The sequence below is a fragment of the Ambystoma mexicanum genome, chromosome 8, assembly GCF_040938575.1.
Source record: "Ambystoma mexicanum isolate Mex_15411 chromosome 8, UKY_AmexF1_1, whole genome shotgun sequence".
Taxonomy (NCBI): Eukaryota; Metazoa; Chordata; class Amphibia; order Caudata; family Ambystomatidae; genus Ambystoma; species Ambystoma mexicanum.
In genome coordinates this window covers 1724896588-1724914416 of record NC_090929.1, presented here as the reverse complement: position 1 = coordinate 1724914416, position 17829 = coordinate 1724896588, and the positions used below count along the sequence as shown (strand labels likewise).

General features: G+C 46.7%; 1 protein-coding gene across 3 annotated transcripts in view; it reads left to right on the top strand.

Annotated features, from left to right (window-relative positions):
* The first annotated feature begins 7833 nt into the window (after positions 1 to 7833).
* Positions 7834 to 17829, top strand: part of LOC138473364 (zinc finger protein 398-like) — a 171572-nt gene continuing 161576 nt past the window's right edge. For 2 of the 3 annotated variants that reach the window (XM_069612049.1, XM_069612048.1), the window contains exon 1: positions 7834 to 7998. In XM_069612049.1, coding sequence (XP_069468150.1) covers positions 7975 to 7998 — 24 coding nt within the window. In that variant the 5' untranslated portion in view covers positions 7834 to 7974. Of the gene's footprint in view, positions 7999 to 8255; positions 9653 to 17829 lie in introns of those variants that run through there. The other variant, XM_069612050.1, reaches the window with a different exon arrangement.

Sequence of the window (17829 nt, the reverse complement as noted above, 5' to 3'; positions counted from 1 at the left end):
GCGCCCAGCAGGCCTACAAGGACACAAACACACAAGAAGTTGAGAGGCGACTGGCGGGCTGGAAGCCGTCTGACGGTATTTATTTATACCATACACGTGGTCACAACATTCCCTGTGGGTGACATGTTGTGATCACCTAAAACACTACACGTGACTGCATGCGCACTCTCGGGCGCTGCGTTGCAGTCACAACATCCCATGCCAAGGGTAACGCCAAACCAACGACAACACAACAAACTACTGGCTCCACTTTCAGCATGCATACACGCAGGATATCAGTTTAAATATACATCATTGCACATGGTCATACGGGACAATACATCTATATATACATTTGATTTATTTTATACGTCCATTGTCACCACGGTGTGAAGGGCACACACCTACACGTGCAGTTAAGACCGCACCCGGGTACACCTAGGGCCACATCTGCTGCGTGGGGGCAACGGTAAGGAGTATCTGAAGTCACCAGCTGGAACTCCAAGTTGATGAACGCGACAGGGACACATTGTCCAGCAAGCGGAGCGGAGGGCATCATTCAGGCAGTGGCTCACGGGCTGCGCAACTTCAGGCTCCCCAGTTGGGAGATACTTAAATAAATGCTGTGTCAGAGGCCACACCCTTTCTCCCCCAGTCGGGAGATTAACAAAATGACTCCTCTCCCAAAGCATTCCAACATATAGAGGGGTCAAGCAAGGCTGCCCCCTAGCTCCGGCACTTTACAAGGCTTACATCGGAGATTTTCAAATGTCGGAAAGCGATATTCGAACTTTCCCTCCATCACTGGGAGAGGGAAAGATCGCTAGACTTCTCTACGCCGACGATATTATCTTGATTGACCAGACTGCCGTTGGGTTACAAAGGAAACTTGACAACCTTTTGGCTTATCTCACATTGAACGATCTTGAGATAAACCAAACTAAAACTAAAGTGATGATCATGGAAATATTATCAACTTCAAAAAAGAGTAAAACATCAACATGGTACCTAGTTAAAGAAAAACTAGAAAGAGTACAAGCGTTTAAATATTTAGGTGTTACAATCAGCACCAGCACACAAGAAAAACCCATGCAGGAATCCATCCGTCAAAAAACCAAAACCTTCAGCATCCAAACACAGATGATGGACAGAAGGTTTGGACGATTCTCTCTTAAAGCAGCAATCAATTTCTACAAAATGAAGGTAATACCAGCAATAGTCTACGGTGCTGAAGCAATGCCAGCTATACCATCTGAATTCTGGACCAAAATAGAAGGACTATTTTGGAAGAAAACACTACACCTACCATCTTCGACACCAATAGCATCAATTAGGTGGGAACTAGGCCTAACCTCATTAAAAGCCATCGTGGACCTCAATGGCTTAATGCTCTTTAGGAAAATTCGAGCCCCAACGCAGGAAATCTACCAGATGATACAGATGGAAATCAACAAAGGAAACAACAGGATGCTGGTTTCATGGGTTCGTAAAAACCTGTTGCTCTTGGAGGAAATTAACAGCTCAGAGAAAGAGTTGGAGGAAAACCCAACGAAAACAGCAAAAAAACTAAGAGAATTGGATTGGTGCAAAACTTTGGAGACAGCTAGGAAGAACAAATTGACATCTCACCTACCAACACCAGTTCAGAAATTAAATATGCCGGTAAATTATCTGGTGAAATTCTCAAACAAAAAAATGTGTTCATCCTTCATGAGAGCTAGGCTGAATATCCTAAAAACTATGGAAATCCAAACAATTCGGGATAAAACCAAATCCAACAATTGCAGATATTGTAAGGAGCCTCAAACGGTGGAAACACTAAAACATCTGCTCCTTAACCGTAAAGGCCTATTGACTATCAGAAGCACTCATCTTGGCCATCTTTACACTTACTTCTGTAGTTTGGAAGAGGATTGTTGGTGGGTATATTTGATGAATGTAGAACACACCAAACCTGTCATTGCAGTGGGGAATTTCCTTGAAAGTCTTAACTTGGACTCAGAATAGTTCAAACATGAACTGGTCGTAACTAAAGGACAACAACAACAACTTTTGAACTGAATTCTTTTCAGAAATAAATAAAAGGGACATGGGAGGGAAATAAAGAATGAAAGAAAGAAGAAAGAAGGAAACCTAAAACATTAAAACAAATGAACACAAACTTTTAATCAGGCAAATTTGTCAAAACTAGAAATAGTTAAACATATAAAAAATTAAAACATTTACTAAATGAAGGTTGTGGAGAAGGATGCGCCTTCTCTCCCCCAGTCAGGAGTTGCAGGATGTGGCCTGGCTGCACAGCAAAATGAAGGCTGCAGTGAAGGATGCGCCTTCTCTCCCCCATTCAGGAGTTGCATGATCTGGCCTGGCTGCACAGCAAAATGAAGGCTGCAGTGAAGGATGCGCCTTCTCTCCCCCAGTCAGGAGTTGCAGGATGTGGCCTGGCTGCGCAGCGAAATGAAGGCTGCAGTGAAGGATGCGCCTTCTCTCCCCCAGTCAGGAGTTGCAGGATGTGGCCTGGCTGCGCAGCGAAATGAAGGCTGCAGTGAAGGATGCGCCTTCTCTCCCCCAGTCAGGAGTTGCAGGATGTGGCCTGGCTGCGCAGCAAAATGAAGGCTGCAGTGAAGGATGCGCCTTCTCTCCCCAGTCAGGAGTTGCAGGATGTGGCCTGGCTGCGCAGCGAAATGAAGGCTGCAGTGAAGGATGCGCCTTCTCTCCCCCAGTCAGGAGTTGCAGGATGTGGCCTGGCTGCGCAGCAAAATGAAGGCTGCAGTGAAGGATGCGCCTTCTCTCCCCCAGTCAGGAGTTGCAGGATGTGGCCTCACTGCGGAGCAAAATGAAGGCAACAGCAAAGGATGCGCCTTCTCTCCCCCAGTCAGGAGTTGCAGGATGTGGCCTGGCTGCACAGCAAAATGAAGGCTGCAGCGAAGGATGCGCCTTCTCTCCCCCAGTCAGGAGTTGCAGGATGTGGCCAGGCTGCGCAGCAAAATGAAGGCTGCAGTGAAGGATGCGCCTTCTCTCCCCCAGTCAGGAATTGCAGGATGTGGCCTGGCTGCACAGCAAAATGAAGGCTGCAGTGAAGGATGCGCCTTCTCTACCCCAGTCAGGAGTTGCAGGATGTGGCCTGGCTGCGCAGCAAAATGAAGGCTGCAGTGAAGGATGCGCCGTCTCTCCCCCAGTCAGGAGTTGCAGGATGTGGCCTGGCTGCGCAGCAAAATGAAGGCTGCAGTGAAGGATGCGCCGTCTCTCCCCCAGTCAGGAGTTGCAGGATGTGGCCTGGCTGCGCAGCAAAATGAAGGCTGCAGTGAAGGATGCGCCTTCTCTACCCCAGTCAGGAGTTGCAGATTAGGCCTGGCTGCGCAGAAAAATGAAGGCTGCATTGAAGGAGGCGCCTTCTCTCCCCCAGTCAGGAGTTGCAGGATGTGGCCTGGCTGCACAGCAAAATGAAGGCTACAGTGAAGGATGCGCCTTCTCTCCCCCAGTCAGGAGTTGCAGGATGTGGCCTGGCTGCGCAGCGAAATGAAGGCTGCAGTGAAGGATGCGCCGTCTCTCCCCCAGTCAGGAATTGCAGGATGTGGCCTGGCTGCACAGCAAAATGAAGGCTGCAGTGAAGGAATGCGCCTTCTCTCCCCCAGTCAGGAGTTGCAGGATGTGGCCTGGCTGCGCAGCGAAATGAAGGCTGCAGTGAAGGATGCGCCGTCTCTCCCCCAGTCAGGAATTGCAGGATGTGGCCTGGCTGCACAGCAAAATGAAGGCTGCAGTGAAGGAATGCGCCTTCTCTCCCCCAGTCAGGAGTTGCAGGATGTGGCCTGGCTGCACAGCAAAATGAAGGCTGCAGTGAAGGATGCGCCTTCTCTCCCCCAGTCAGGAGTTGCAGGATGTGGCCTGGCTGCACAGCAAAATGAAGGCTGCAGTGAAGGATGCGCCTTCTCTCCCCCAGTCAGGAGTTGCAGGATGTGGCCTGGCTGCACAGCAAAATGAAGGCTGCAGTGAAGGATGCGCCTTCTCTACCCCAGTCAGGAGTTGCAGATTAGGCCTGGCTGCGCAGAAAAATGAAGGCAACAGCAAAGGATGCACCTTCTCTACCCCAGTCAGGAGTTGCAGGATGTGTGTCACAGTTGGGAGTTAGGGAGGCTGGCATCCAGGAGGGCTCGATGGCCCATGGTGCCACTCCAGCTCTGGCAGGAGCAAGCTTCGCTCCGCGCCTGAGAAGCCTGCATCATGGCACCATGCCATCAAGGGATCTCTCCTCAACACCTAGGCCATCACATTGCCCCTGCGCCACCTGACTCAATAGATGCTACTTGCCCCTCTCCTCCCCGCCACCCTGTACAGCTGTACCCCTCCTCTGTGCCCCTCTGTATCCTAACCTTGCTGGATAACTGTTCTGTTTTTACCTCTGAAAAGTGCTCTGTTATGCATCTGTACTGTTGTATACCTCTGTAAAGTGCTCTGTTGCTTCTCAAAGCTACTAGGTCTGAGCTCAATAAACACCATATTAATAATAATGGCAGGGGGCAAGACTGCGCGAACTGCCCCCTGGGGAGCAAGATTTTTCATGCCGGCAGCATGGCGGGGACAGGCTGAGCCCCTTGATGTGCCGGACTGGATCCCATCCTCGTTGTCAGATGTTATAGGTCCAGCCCCACCATGATGAGGGTGGTCTGGTAGGCAGGGCAGCATGTCTGTAGTCCTCATGCACGCTGCGCCCAGCAAGCACGCAAGGACACAGTCAGACACAAAGTTGGGTGGCAACTGGCGGGTCGGAAAGCTATCCGCCGGTATTTATTGATACCATACATGTGATCACAGCTGTCCCTGTGGGTGACGTGCTGTGATCACCTAAAATACTACATGTGACTGTACGCACCCTCGGCGCCGCATTGCAGTCACAGTTGCCAAGTATGATTAAATCACAGACACACAGAGCTTCCTAGCTTGGCCTGTTGTTAGAAATTAGTAATAACTGCCTCAAGTCCCTGTGTTCATGAAAGCTTCCAAACCAAAACATGAAATAGCTCAATAGAGGCATGATCTGTGAAAGATGATATAGCTTACTTCCTCGGTCTGTGTTCAGAACTGGGTGTTATGGACATACATGGTGCCTGCTGCCTCTGTCAGAGGTTCAGAGATGGGGGACATATATATCTCCCAACTCAGAAGCTTTTGGTGGTCGCACGTAATCAGTTTCCTGACCTGCCAAGCCCCTTCACGCCCATACACTTCAGTGGGCTCCCACCCGCCAAAAATAAAATCAGTAGATACTTGCCAACATGATTCATTTAAATCCGTAGGTGCTTATCAAGTCCTGTTTTTCGCTGCATTCTGGTCCTTGTAGCCTTGGTTTTATTAGGGAAAACCAGGGCAACAACTTACAGGCAGCAAAGAAGAAATGTGGACTGAGCAAATACCTAGTAATTGGAATGAATCATGTTGGCAATAAATATATGGTATTGTACAAAAGGACCAAAAGTTCGACTCCCAAAAGTCTGACCCCCAATTTTCCTGCATATATACATGTGGGGAGGGGGGATAAAGTGTATAAAAAATGTATAGGGGTAAGGTGGGGGACTATAGGTGGTCTCCCCCCACATATATATTTGCAGAAAATAAAAATAAAATGCAAACTTTTGGGAGTTGAACCTTTGGGTTCGGTAAAGACACGCAGATCCTAAATATATACCTAGACTAACAGACACACACAGCTGGCTGCCTATCTCTGGGTTCAAAGATGGGCGACATATAATCACAGACACGTGCCGCTTGATGCCTCTGTCTAGAGTTCAACGAGGAGTGATATGCACTTCCGTAACTCTTGCTTCCCTTTGAGAGAGAGATGGACCGGTGGTGCCCTTTCTGTCAATGCCTCCCCTGTCCTGGAACCAGAAGGCAATTTTGAAGTTGTTTTCTCCCAAACGTGTGCCCGTTGGTGTGATCCCCGGCGATTACAAATGCTGTTACAATGTCAAGAGGATGGATGTAACCTGTTCCCCAGAGATCAGTCACTGTGTACAAGAAGCCCCCAACCCCGGCTCAGATGTCAAGCGCGAATTAGGCCGCAACCCACTGTGTAACGAAGTTACAGTAGCATTGTTCCTGTGTCACTGTTGGTACGTGTGCATGCCACCCCTGCAAAACTGAGAGCTGCCTCTGCTTCTGGGTCAGAAAGTACTGCTGGGTGTGCTACTATGATATGATTTAAGATATTTATAATGCACTTATACACAATGGGCCTCATTACAATGTGTGCGGTAGGGGGTTAATTGGGCCGGTAGAGCTACCGGCCCCGTTAACCCCCTACCACCTCATTACGAGGTCTGCTTGCGGGACCCGCTAAGGATGCCTGGTAAAACGTCATTAACGGGCCCGTTGTTAGCATCCTCCCCGTTCCCTTGAGCCCTATAGGGGCTCAAATGGGAATGGGGATGTACCGGGTCTGGGTTCCCTGAATGGGGAAATACCGAGCCCTCCAAGGTCGGAATGGCCCGGTATTTCCCAATTCAGGGAACCCGGTACCCGGTATGGGGGTAGCCATGCCGCTAAAAGCGGCATGGCTACCTCCATACTGGGAATGAGGCCCAATGTGGTTCGAGGCACAACCAGGCAAGGGAGGGGGAACAAGGGAGGATAAATCAAATTATCTTACTAGGCCTAGTATCATTTAGATTGTGCGAGTGCGCAGACCAGTGCTGGAAATGGAAAATATTTATTTAAGGAACTGTCACTTTTTAGGAGGGACGGGGCTTTGGGAAGGATGGGGCTGGCCGAGAGGCGTTGCTCCCGGCCAGGTTGTGCAACAAAGTATCTCTACAAAGAACCCAATCCTGGCGATTTGTATAAAAGCAAAGAGCATTATGGAAACAACATAATGTCCATCATTTTCCTATAGTGATTAATTAAGAATCCCAGAGCTGTAGGGCTCTAAATTAAGTGCAAGGGAGGCTGGGACTCCAAGTAGGGTGGCCAACTGTTCTGTATTTTGCGGGATCGTCCTGTATTTGGGCACCCTGTCCCCAGTTTGCAGAGTGGCAGTGCAGGACGCAGGTTCGGAGTGTGAATCTTGGGAGACAGTAAATCGGGATAACCTGCGTCACTCTGGGGGGGGGGGGGGGGCTGGTTTCCTGTAAGACTCTGAGGAACACCAAACACTGCAGCCAGTGACATGCATTGACCATCCATAAAAATACTATAATAGTAACTATTCCATGTAGCATGCGCAGACCGTGAAAGGCGCTAGGCACTTCCATCTCTAGACAGTGCGCCCGCCCATGGTTGGTAAATAAATCCTGTTATTAACACGGTGATTTATCAGCACGGATGTTATAGAAGGTGGCATAACAAATCCTGCCAGAAAAAAAGAGCGGAGCCCTATCTCTGCTCTGCGCACGCGCACACAGTGAGCCGCGTCCGTGTTCTCTTGTGCGCACGCGCACACTTTGCAGTCCAGTTAGCCCGGGTGCCATAAGGTGTGTCAGCCTTCTGCGCGTGCGCAAACACTTTCCAGCCCCGGTGCAGGCAAGAGCCGTGTCAGCGCCCTGCGCATGTGCAAAGACTTCCGAGTTCCGATCGTAGGGTCTATTGCCGGAAAGAGCTTGCGCTGTCAGCTTTCTGCGCGTGCGCAAACACTTACAGTCCGGATCAGACATGAGCAGTATCTGCGCTCTGCGCAGCTGTCAGCTTTCCGCGCGTGCGCAAACACTTTACTATCCGGATCAGGCATGAGCTGTGTCTGCGCCCTGCGCATGTGCAAACACTTTCGAGTTCCGGTCAGCGGCCCAGGCTCCGGAACGAGCAGTGTCACCCATCTACGCGTGCGCAGACACGTTGACGAGCAGTGTTTGCAACCTGCGCATGTGCAAACCCTTTCGAGTTCCGGGTGCAGGAGGGAGCTGTTATTCTGGGACTGGGCCCCCTTCTTCACGCTCAGCCCGGGTACCGCCCCCCCAAGGAACGAACGCTGCTGCGCGGGAGATTAGAGGCACAGCGGCGGGAGACATGTCCCAGCAGCACCCAGACACGGTGGGTGCTCCCCTGTGCAGGCACAGGGGCAGCGAATAATACACCCCAAGGGGGAGCAGAAGTAACGCGGGGGGCCGGGGGGGGGTGCAAGAACACAACACTGGAGGGATGGAGGGGGTCAGGGGCCACATGTAGTATAGGGTAGAGGCAGGACCACCCTACCCTTATACGCCTGTGGGGGTGAGCCCTTATGCCAGGTGGGTGTCCTCACATGTATTCCACCAACTGCCTGCAGCCAACATACACTGCTGCTGCCCCCCCTCCCCCTGCCATCAACAACGATGACAAGGCCGAGCTACTCCTGCTCGGCTCACAATCCCGTCTAAACAAACTTGATGGAGCTTGTAAATCTTTCAATACTGACAGCATCACCATCCCAGTCTCGGTAGAGGTCAAGACCTTTGGGATCTACCTAGATTCCATGTTCTCCTAACCAGGCAAGTCAATGGTATTGCATCTTCAGGGGCCTACACCACTAAGCTAATTAATGCCTGCAGACCTTTTCTCTCTACTGTCAGTTGCCTCATCGTTGCTAGAGCGCCCATTGGCTCTAGACTACTGCAATGCCTTATTTGCAGGCACGTCCACCTGAAACATGAGTAAGTTGCAGGTCATACAGAATGAGGCACTGAGGGCTGCACGGAACATCCCAAAACAAGATCATATCTCAACAGCTAGAAGAAATGCGCATTGATTGCCGGTTTGGGAGTGCATTCTATTCAAAATGATAGCTATCACACACACATGCCTCTCGAACACTGCCCCAAGATACCTCTTGCAAAAGTTCAATAACGCACAGTCTGACAGACTCTCTTGGACTGCCTACACGCACCGCCTCACCACCCCGAGATTTAGACTACAAAGAGCAGATCGTCTGAATTTCCTGGCCATTGCCGCCAAGAATTAGAATGCCCTTCCACTGACTCTTAAAATCGGAACAATCCAACTGGGTTTTCCGTAAGCATCTAAAAATTCTGTTATTCACCCAAGAGACGTAGGGGAGGTGTATCCCCACAAGAATGTGTCATTCTGGCACTCAACCTGCCTCAGACTTTCCTCTAATATGCTTCTTGCTGTTGTAATGTTGTGACTTCTGTAACAAGTGCCATGATGCCTCTAGATGCGCTTTAGAAATGATTAAATGAATAAACAAGATGACGCTAAACCGATAGCTGTGCTAAGTAGCTTACATGCAAGAGTGCAGGAGAGTGATTTTTGAACTAGGACCCACTGGTTCTCTGTCACTAGTAGAACCATGAATATACAAGTATTTCTCATGCCAATCAGCACACATGTGATGCACAGTAAGACAATTCTCTAAATGTTCCAATATGTATTTCTTCCTATAATAATGAAATTCACCCCCTTTTCGACAGTTCCAATTGTATCACATGTTTCAGGACTTAATAAGTGCTACAAAATCAAAGAAAAGAAACTTGGTACCACAAATCAAACAATACATTGGTCCTAAATCAACATGTTGCTGAAATATTCAAATGATTAAAAACAAGAAGCATAACACTACTGTCAAGACGTGAATCCAATGTCCAGGCTGCAGCCAACCGTTCAAAATGTTAGAGTACAGATAAATGCTGCACAGGATCCAGACTTACTGCAGTAAATGAGGTGTGTAGGTGCTGCTGTATCCAACCAGGTGAGAGACAATGCAGCCTAATGTGTCAAATTGAGTATACCTGGCTCACAAGTACTAGCGCTCCTAAAATTAAATCGTATGTTCTGGGTTTTTAGTGGTGTTCCCTTATTATTTTGATTGCATGAAAACCCCTCGTTTACAACATGTTTTAATGTTTTAATCAAAAGCTATTTATTCCTTTCTAGATTTGCCCATACTAATCACCTCTTCATTATTTATTAATGTTCATCTTTTTGGGTTGATCTATTTTGTATATGATTATTACAAACCTTCTGGTGTATGCAAATGTATTATAAAAGCCTAAATAATCGAGCAAATGGACGAAGAGGTAGAGTTTGAAACACATGTTGGGGAATTTAAACATGAACTAATATGTTACTAACATGGGCAATTGCACCTTTCAATACATATGTTTTAATTGCACTATGACCTTTTTTAATGCACGGTTTAATAAGGAAACTCTGCTACACTTAGGACATAACATTTACATTTAAGAATGCTAGTACTTGTGTGCCAGGAATTCCAATTGTCATCACAAAGACTTGTAATTCATCCATCTATAACATTTTCTTTTAGCATTTGAAATACGATAATACAATTATTGTTCACGCCGCTTCCCAGAAAGTTGCATTGCAGAAGAGCAGGAAATAATGATCACAAAAAAGCCAGAAGACAAAGAGAGAACACACATTCATTCTAACATATGGCTCAGCCATACCGCATATCAAGGGTGTTATTTTAAAATATTCGCCAATAATACAGAATGATGCATAACTGAAAAATACAATTATAGATTTGCCAAGATTTGCATTTAACATCAGGTGACTATACTAAATTGTGTTATTGGAAATTAAAGATTCACAAACATTTCAGACAAAAAAATCATTTGTCCTGCACCCTCCATTCTGCTTCTATCTTTTTCAGATTGTGTTACCCGCTAGCCATGCCATAGCAGTGTTGAAGGGGGGCGGGGGATCCTTTAAAACAAGGCTCGGGATGGGTGATCTGGGGTATTCGTCACATTCAGTCTCAGAGACTAGATTCGTGGAGTAGGTGGCAGTCCCCGGGCCCCAGGTCCTATATTCCCACCCTCATGCCTCACTGGTACAGCAAGAAATCTACAATTGTGCCAGAAATCTTTAAAGAGAGCCCTATATATGAATTCATGGCTGCCTTAACAGCTCCCAAAAACCACCACTGTAAAGAACGTCCCTGCTAAAGAGTATAACATCGTTTATAAATCAACACTTGGTGAGACAATTATTGTCATAAAAAAGAGCTCAGAAAGGAGGCAATGTGGTGATTATTTGAGCACAAATAGACATATAATGTAAACCCCTGTGTGAAACTTTCTGCAGACACTTAAAGGAGGAATTGTACCCAGAAGGCTTACTAACTCTATGCAAAAGATGATCTGCTTGTGAAATGGCCAATTATTCTTATAATCCACTTCCTTATTAAATCAAACACAAAACAGACAGCCTCATTATGAGTTTGGCAATGGCTAAACCAGGGGCAATGCAGTGGTAACACTGCATTACTGCACCCCTGAACTATGGGTTTGGAGCTGAGGTTGAGGAAAAGAGGTAATTCCACCCCCTTACTGCCAAAAAGCAGCCAAATCTGTACAATTACCATCAGCGGTAATTCTGCCGAAATCCTCATGGAGTCCAATGGACTCCAATAAATGTCAACTAACGCTGCCTACCACCACGATTGGGAAATTGGTGGAATATATAAAATATATCAATGGCGACAACTTGTTGATTGAGCTAACACTATGCATCACAATCTCCAAGAAAAACCCACTCACAGGAATTCAGTTTTGCACGCCACTAGTGGCCACAAGACCAATGCCATCATAAATATACCAAAGAGAGAGACACTTGTTTAAATGAGAAATTACCCTCACAGTTAAGATTTTAGTCAAGGTAAGTGGTTTTATGTAGCACATTTCTGCTAATAATGTTACCATCACTGCTCATGGCTGGCTGTGTGAGAGAAGCAGGGTGTTAGTTGGATAGCACGAAGGCCGATGCGTAAAACCTGTGGTGTTGATGAGGGCATCGATGGGAGTGAGTGAAGCGTAAAGGGTGCAAGATTTTAGCAGTGAAAAGTTAGCAGTAGATGGGGAGGGTGGGAGGAAGAGGTGGGGTAGGCTTTGTAATTTCTCGGTTTTGGATGTAGAATTCAATGATGAGATTGAGGAGTGGGCCCAGAACATGCTGCAGAAGGTAACAAATCAGCGTGTTATCGATGAGTGGTTTGCATCCCTTGATGTCTAGTAGTTTGAGTGCTAAAGGGTCTGTTATATTGAGGTCTTCTTTTTATTCAATACTATCACCTATTACTAGTAGTGGTTAGGGGATGGGTGGGTGATCTTTACTAAATCGGGATGAGGAAGGTAGCACTCGCAATATAGTGTGTTTGCGGGATTGGATGGGTTGGGTGCTGTGTTTATTTATTTGGCCTTGTCCCAGGGTACAATGGGTGAAAACCGATATCCCAGGAGTGTATCGGATTGCCTAGCTATTGCTTCACTGCACTTTAATCCCAGCTGGTTAGGCGAACAGGCAAGTCTTGAGTTCTTTTTTGAATGTCAGATGCTTCACTTCCCGGTGAAGATGTGTAGGTAGGGTGTTCCAGAGTTTCATGGCGAGTATGGAGAATGAGGGGCCTACTTCTTGTTTTGTATTGAACTTAAGGACGAGTACTAGTGCAGTGTTGCTGGAACGTAGTGTTTTGTGGGAATGCAGTGTTGGAATTTACTGGGATAATAGGCCCCAGTTTTGAAATCAATCCTTTTCTTGACAGTCAGCCAATGAGGAGTACATAGTGCTGGCGTGTTGTATTTGAATCTCTGTAGCCTGAGGAATACTGTGGCTGCTGCATGTTGAACCTTTTGCAGTTTTCTCATGAGGGAGTCTGAGGTAGAGTCTGCTAGCACAGTCTTAATTAAACAGAATTAGTGATTAATCATTGGAACTATTGTTAATCCTGACATCAGTTGCTTTGAATCTCCCCCGCTATTTAATTTGTTCATTAGTATTGCATTTAAGAATATTTCTTTTAACTGGAAAAATACGCCAATTTATTGTATATTGTTTGGTGGAACTCCATTTGCTCCACCCACCAGATCGAAAAATGCTATGCCTCTTCTTTTGATGTTATGCACAAGTTTAACAAAAAATTAAATTTATATCATCAATATCGTAATTCTCAAAATCAGTATTTAATTGCATATTGATATTATATCGTTACTTTCTCTCCTTCCCTCGTGTCTCCTGTTAGGTCCTTTTTTTCTTTGATTTCCCCTGTATTCATCTCCCCTTTACACAATTCTAATATGATTATTGACTTAGATTTAAAGAACGCTTATTGACTCTCTGTTTTACTTGGTTCTGACATGTTCTTTGAATATTTGATGTACTTTTCGCAGTTCACCGATTTGTTGTACATCATTATGTTCTTATTTAAAATTAATAAAACATTATTAAACACAAAAAAACAGAATCAGTGATATTGAAATTGTTGAATTGCAGAGTATCAGATCTGTTTTCGTAGGGTTGCATTTTCGCAAGAGGTTATTATCTACCATTAAAGAAGCAATTACATTGATACCTTCTTAACTTCTTTCTTATAATGCCCCCCCATGCCCACCTCCTTCCCCAAGCTCACCCCTGCATACCCCCTCCATGTGTATATATAACAAGGTGCACATCTCAAGTTCCAGGCTACTAGCAAGGCATACAACGTCACTCACCACCTCTATTATGCGCATACACGCCAAACACCATTCACCAAGAGTCAATTATAACTAGCCAATGGCAAGTGCACATTTTACACTGGTTTTTATTTATATGTATATATTCAGTGAAAAAAAACCTTGGTTAAGAGAGAGCCCACAATAACTATATGCCCCCTGTTGTGCAGTGTATGACCACAATGATGACATCCCTGAGGACCTCACTGGTGACATCAATTATTACATCATACATGCCATCACTGATGAGGTCACCTAAGACATCATACATGACTTCACTGATGTCACTGCTTTGATTCATTGCATTTTGAAATATGACAACTCTGCTATGTTACATACCATATATGTACGTATTTCATAATTGTCCAGTACATTGTAATCTGCCATTGTTTCTTTACACCTTCAGCCGTGCCCACTGTACATGTTGCACCGATAGGTTTCTTTGAGGCCCAATATATCATCAGTAATGAATGATGTAATTATTGATGTCATCAGTGATGTCATCTCTTACGTCATCATTGTGGTTATACGCTGTGCAACAGGGGGCGCATAGTTAAGGTGAACTTGTTCGAATTGCAATTGCTGAATTTCAGGGGTTTTGTTGTGTTAAATCTGATCACCTTAACTCTCCCTTAACAAAGGTTTTTTCACTGAATTTCAAAGGTTTGTTGCTATGTATTTTTCACGTTAAATCTCATCACCTTAACGTTCTCCTAATTAAAGTTTGTTCACTGAATTTCGAGGGGTCTGTTATGCTATAGTTTCTTCAGGGCCCACTAGTTATGACCTTCGGACGTGGCCACTTTATATGTTGCACCAATAGGTTTCTTTGGGGCCCACTAGCCATGATCTTCAGCCATGGTCAATGCACATGTTGCACCAATACATTCTTAAAGGGGCTGTAAAAAGCCAGAGGGTATTTCACAACCTCGTCCCCTTACTCAGGTGGCCAGGGAAAGGCCATCGCTTTTGGATCCCAACCCTGGGGGTGGACAAGCGAGGGAGAATCACCTGGGTACGGGGTCCTCGGGGAGTGGGACAGAAGCACCCAATGGTGAGACATGGTATCCCCCCTTTTTCCACAACCCATCTACCTTTATCCCTCCCATTATTCCTTCCCACCTTGTCTTGACAAAAGTACTGCACCAAGGAAGATGAGGAATGAGGACAGAAGGATTACCTCCACTGACTTGCATTGTCTCTGTCCATGTAATGAGGCCAGGCAGAGTCTGGCATGTAGTTCTAATAATGTACTATGGCTAGTGGCATCGGATTTCTGCCGTGACCATTGTACATGTTGCACCAATTGGTTTGTTTGGGGCTACTAGCCATGGCCAGTGGCCTCGTGTTTCGGCCCTGGCCACCGTACATGTTGCACCAATAGGTTTCTTTGGGACCACTAGCCATGGCCTTCGGCTGTGGCCACTGTACAGGTTGCGCCTTCGGCTGTGGCCACTGTACATGGCCTTCGGCCGTGTACACTGTTCATGTTGCACAGATAGGTTTCTTTTGGGCCCACTAGCCATGGCCTTCAACCGTGGTCACTGTACATGTTGCACCAAGAGGATTCTTTGGGTCCCACTAGCCCTGGCATTTGGCATGGCTAGTGGCCACAGCCTTTGGCCGTGCCTGCTGTAAATGTTGCACCAAGAGGAGTCTTTGGGTTCCACGCTCCATGGCCTTTGGCCGTGGCCACTAGATACCTGTGATTTTAATGGAAAATATAACAACAAAATAAATGTTAGCGAACCGAAAATACTGAAAAAATACAGAATTCTTTAAAAAAAATGTTTTTTCATTTTGTATTTGCTTAGGTCGCCCCAAACTCCCATTTCCCTAGGTTTACAACTCCACCCCAAACCCCTCCCCACCTGTTTTAATCCTTTACCCCACCCCATACATATTCTTACAAACAATTCAGTGTTTTTTTTGGGTTCGTTAAAAATGTTTTTCGTTATTCTCTATTCGTTAATATTACTGGATACCATGGCGGATACTGTACATGTTGCACCAATAGGTTTATTTGGGGTCCATTAGCCATGCCCATCGGCCATGGCCACTGTACACGTTGCACCAATACATTCTTTGGGAACCACTCGCCATGGCCTTTGCCCATGGGCAGTGGCACAGAGACCCATTACCCCATACCTAGTAGATGATTATCAATGTAAGCGTAACACTCCTTTTTTCCCCCACTCTTTTTCGATTCCCGCAGGATTCCCCGAATATTACCCCAATAATGGCAATGAACTACACATACAGGCGCAATTAACTACTCATGCCGTATTCCCCCGGTATACCGCTGATAATCTGAAAATGCTTGAAAATCAAAAACTCTTCCCAGTCCTCTCAGGCACTCACAAAGTACCCCCTCCTCTTTCCATGGTCCCCCCACTCCTCATTGCTGCTTTCCCCCCTCCCTGGCCCTCTCCCATTACATCCTTTCCTTCTGGTGTAGCGGTCAGAATCTCCTGAGATTCCCCTGGTATTACCTTGATGATCCAAAAACTTTGAACTGTAACTGGCTCCCTAGACCACCCCAAGCTTTTTGCATTTCCCCGGGGTTTATCGCGGGCATCTCTCGCATCGAGCAAAACAAAATGGCGCATTTTAATTTCTGAAAGGCCTCTCTGCTGCAAAGCACTATGGGAGATATAGCCATTTTTTGGGAGCAGGGGGACAAAACATCCCCTGTCAAATATTTAAAAAATAACCTTAACCCCGTCCCAGAAATGAAGTCCTAAGTTGTTTCTTATTTGGTCCAATTCCCTCCTGCATTTTGTGCACTTAGGCTTGACAAAATCTGGGCTTTTTCTCTATTGGAAAATGAATGGGAGTAGGCCGAAAACAGCGTTTTTTGCTTTCCTAATTACATTTTCATTTTTTAATTAATTGTTCCCAAAATGTCCATTCTGGAGGGGGCCCGTAACAATCTTTTTGTTTGGAAAATATCAGCCAAATCCATCCTGGAATAGAATTTATGCATTTCCGATGGATATGATATGATATGATAGTTTTTTTATAAAGCGTCTATACACAATGGGCCTCATTACATGTTAGGCAGCCGCGGAATGAACGGTGCCGGTAAGGGACCGGCATCGTTCATTCCGGGCCGCCCTATTACGAGGTCTGCAGCGGGTCCCGCTCTGGAACGCCTGGTAAGACCAGGCATCCTTAGCGGGGCCCGCTAGCAGACCAAGATGCTAACAACGGGCCCGTCATTAACGGGCCCTTTGTTAGCATCATCCCCATTTCCATTGAGCCCTATGGGGGCTCAAATTGGAATGGGGATGTACTGGGTCCGGGTCCCGAGAATGGGAATTACCGGGCCCGCCAAAGTCGGCATGGCCTAGTAATTCCCTATTTCTGGAACCCGGATCCGGTACCTGGTATGGGGGTAGCCATGCTGCGTAATGAGGCCCAATGTGTTTCAAAGCACTTCAAGGCAAGGGAGGGAACCAGGGAAAATACAATGACATTCTTACAGGCCATGAACAGTAAGGATGTGAAATTAACTATTGTACTCGGCCTGACGACATTTCAGATAGTGCAAGAGCTAAGACATAGGGCCTCATTACGGGTTTGGCGGTAGCCGTGCCCTTATTAAGGGCATAGCTACCGCCAAACTCGCTACCGGCCCCAGCACCCGCAAATGGGCCATTACCGTCCCATTACGAGATGAATGGGCCGGTAATTGCCCATTCGGTGGTGCCGGTATGGCCGGCCTCCCGATCCCCATTCTGCCCTAGAGGGCAGAATGGGGGTCGGGAGCATGGTTGCACCGTTAATAACGGTGCCGGTGCAATCATGAGTTCTGCTCGTGGGTGCCGGTCTGCACGCTTGGTCAGACAAGGCGTGCAGTCCGGCACCGGCAAGCAGAACTCGTAATGTGGCGGAGAGGTAACAACGGCGCCGATAGCACTACCGGCACCGTTGTTGCCTTTCCGCCACATTCATAATGAGGCCCATAGATAAGGAAGGGAGGGGGAGAGTGGTAAGGAAATGGAAACAGACAGATGACTACCGTACTAGGACTGATGACATTTCTGGTAGAGCCGGTGAAAAACAAAAGGTGAGGGAGAGGGGTGCAGAAAGGGAGGGGAGGAACAAAACAAGCGACTATCGTACTAGGCCTGATGACATTTCAGATAGTGCTGGAGGTGGGAGAGGGGTGTTATAAAACAAGTAAGGGGAGGGGGAGGAGACAGATGCAGTTGCTATCATACTAGGACCAGGGGCAGTTCTGATAGAGTAAGTGCATAGAAGAAAGTAAGTGGAGGAGGGAAGGAGATGGGAAAAGGGAGAAAGGGAGAGGAGGAGAGAACAGAGAGTAAGCAGTCAAAAAGAGTGGAGAAGCAAGAGAGGAGAGCGAATACAATGGCAGAAGTCAGTAGTACCACATAATGTTGCAAGC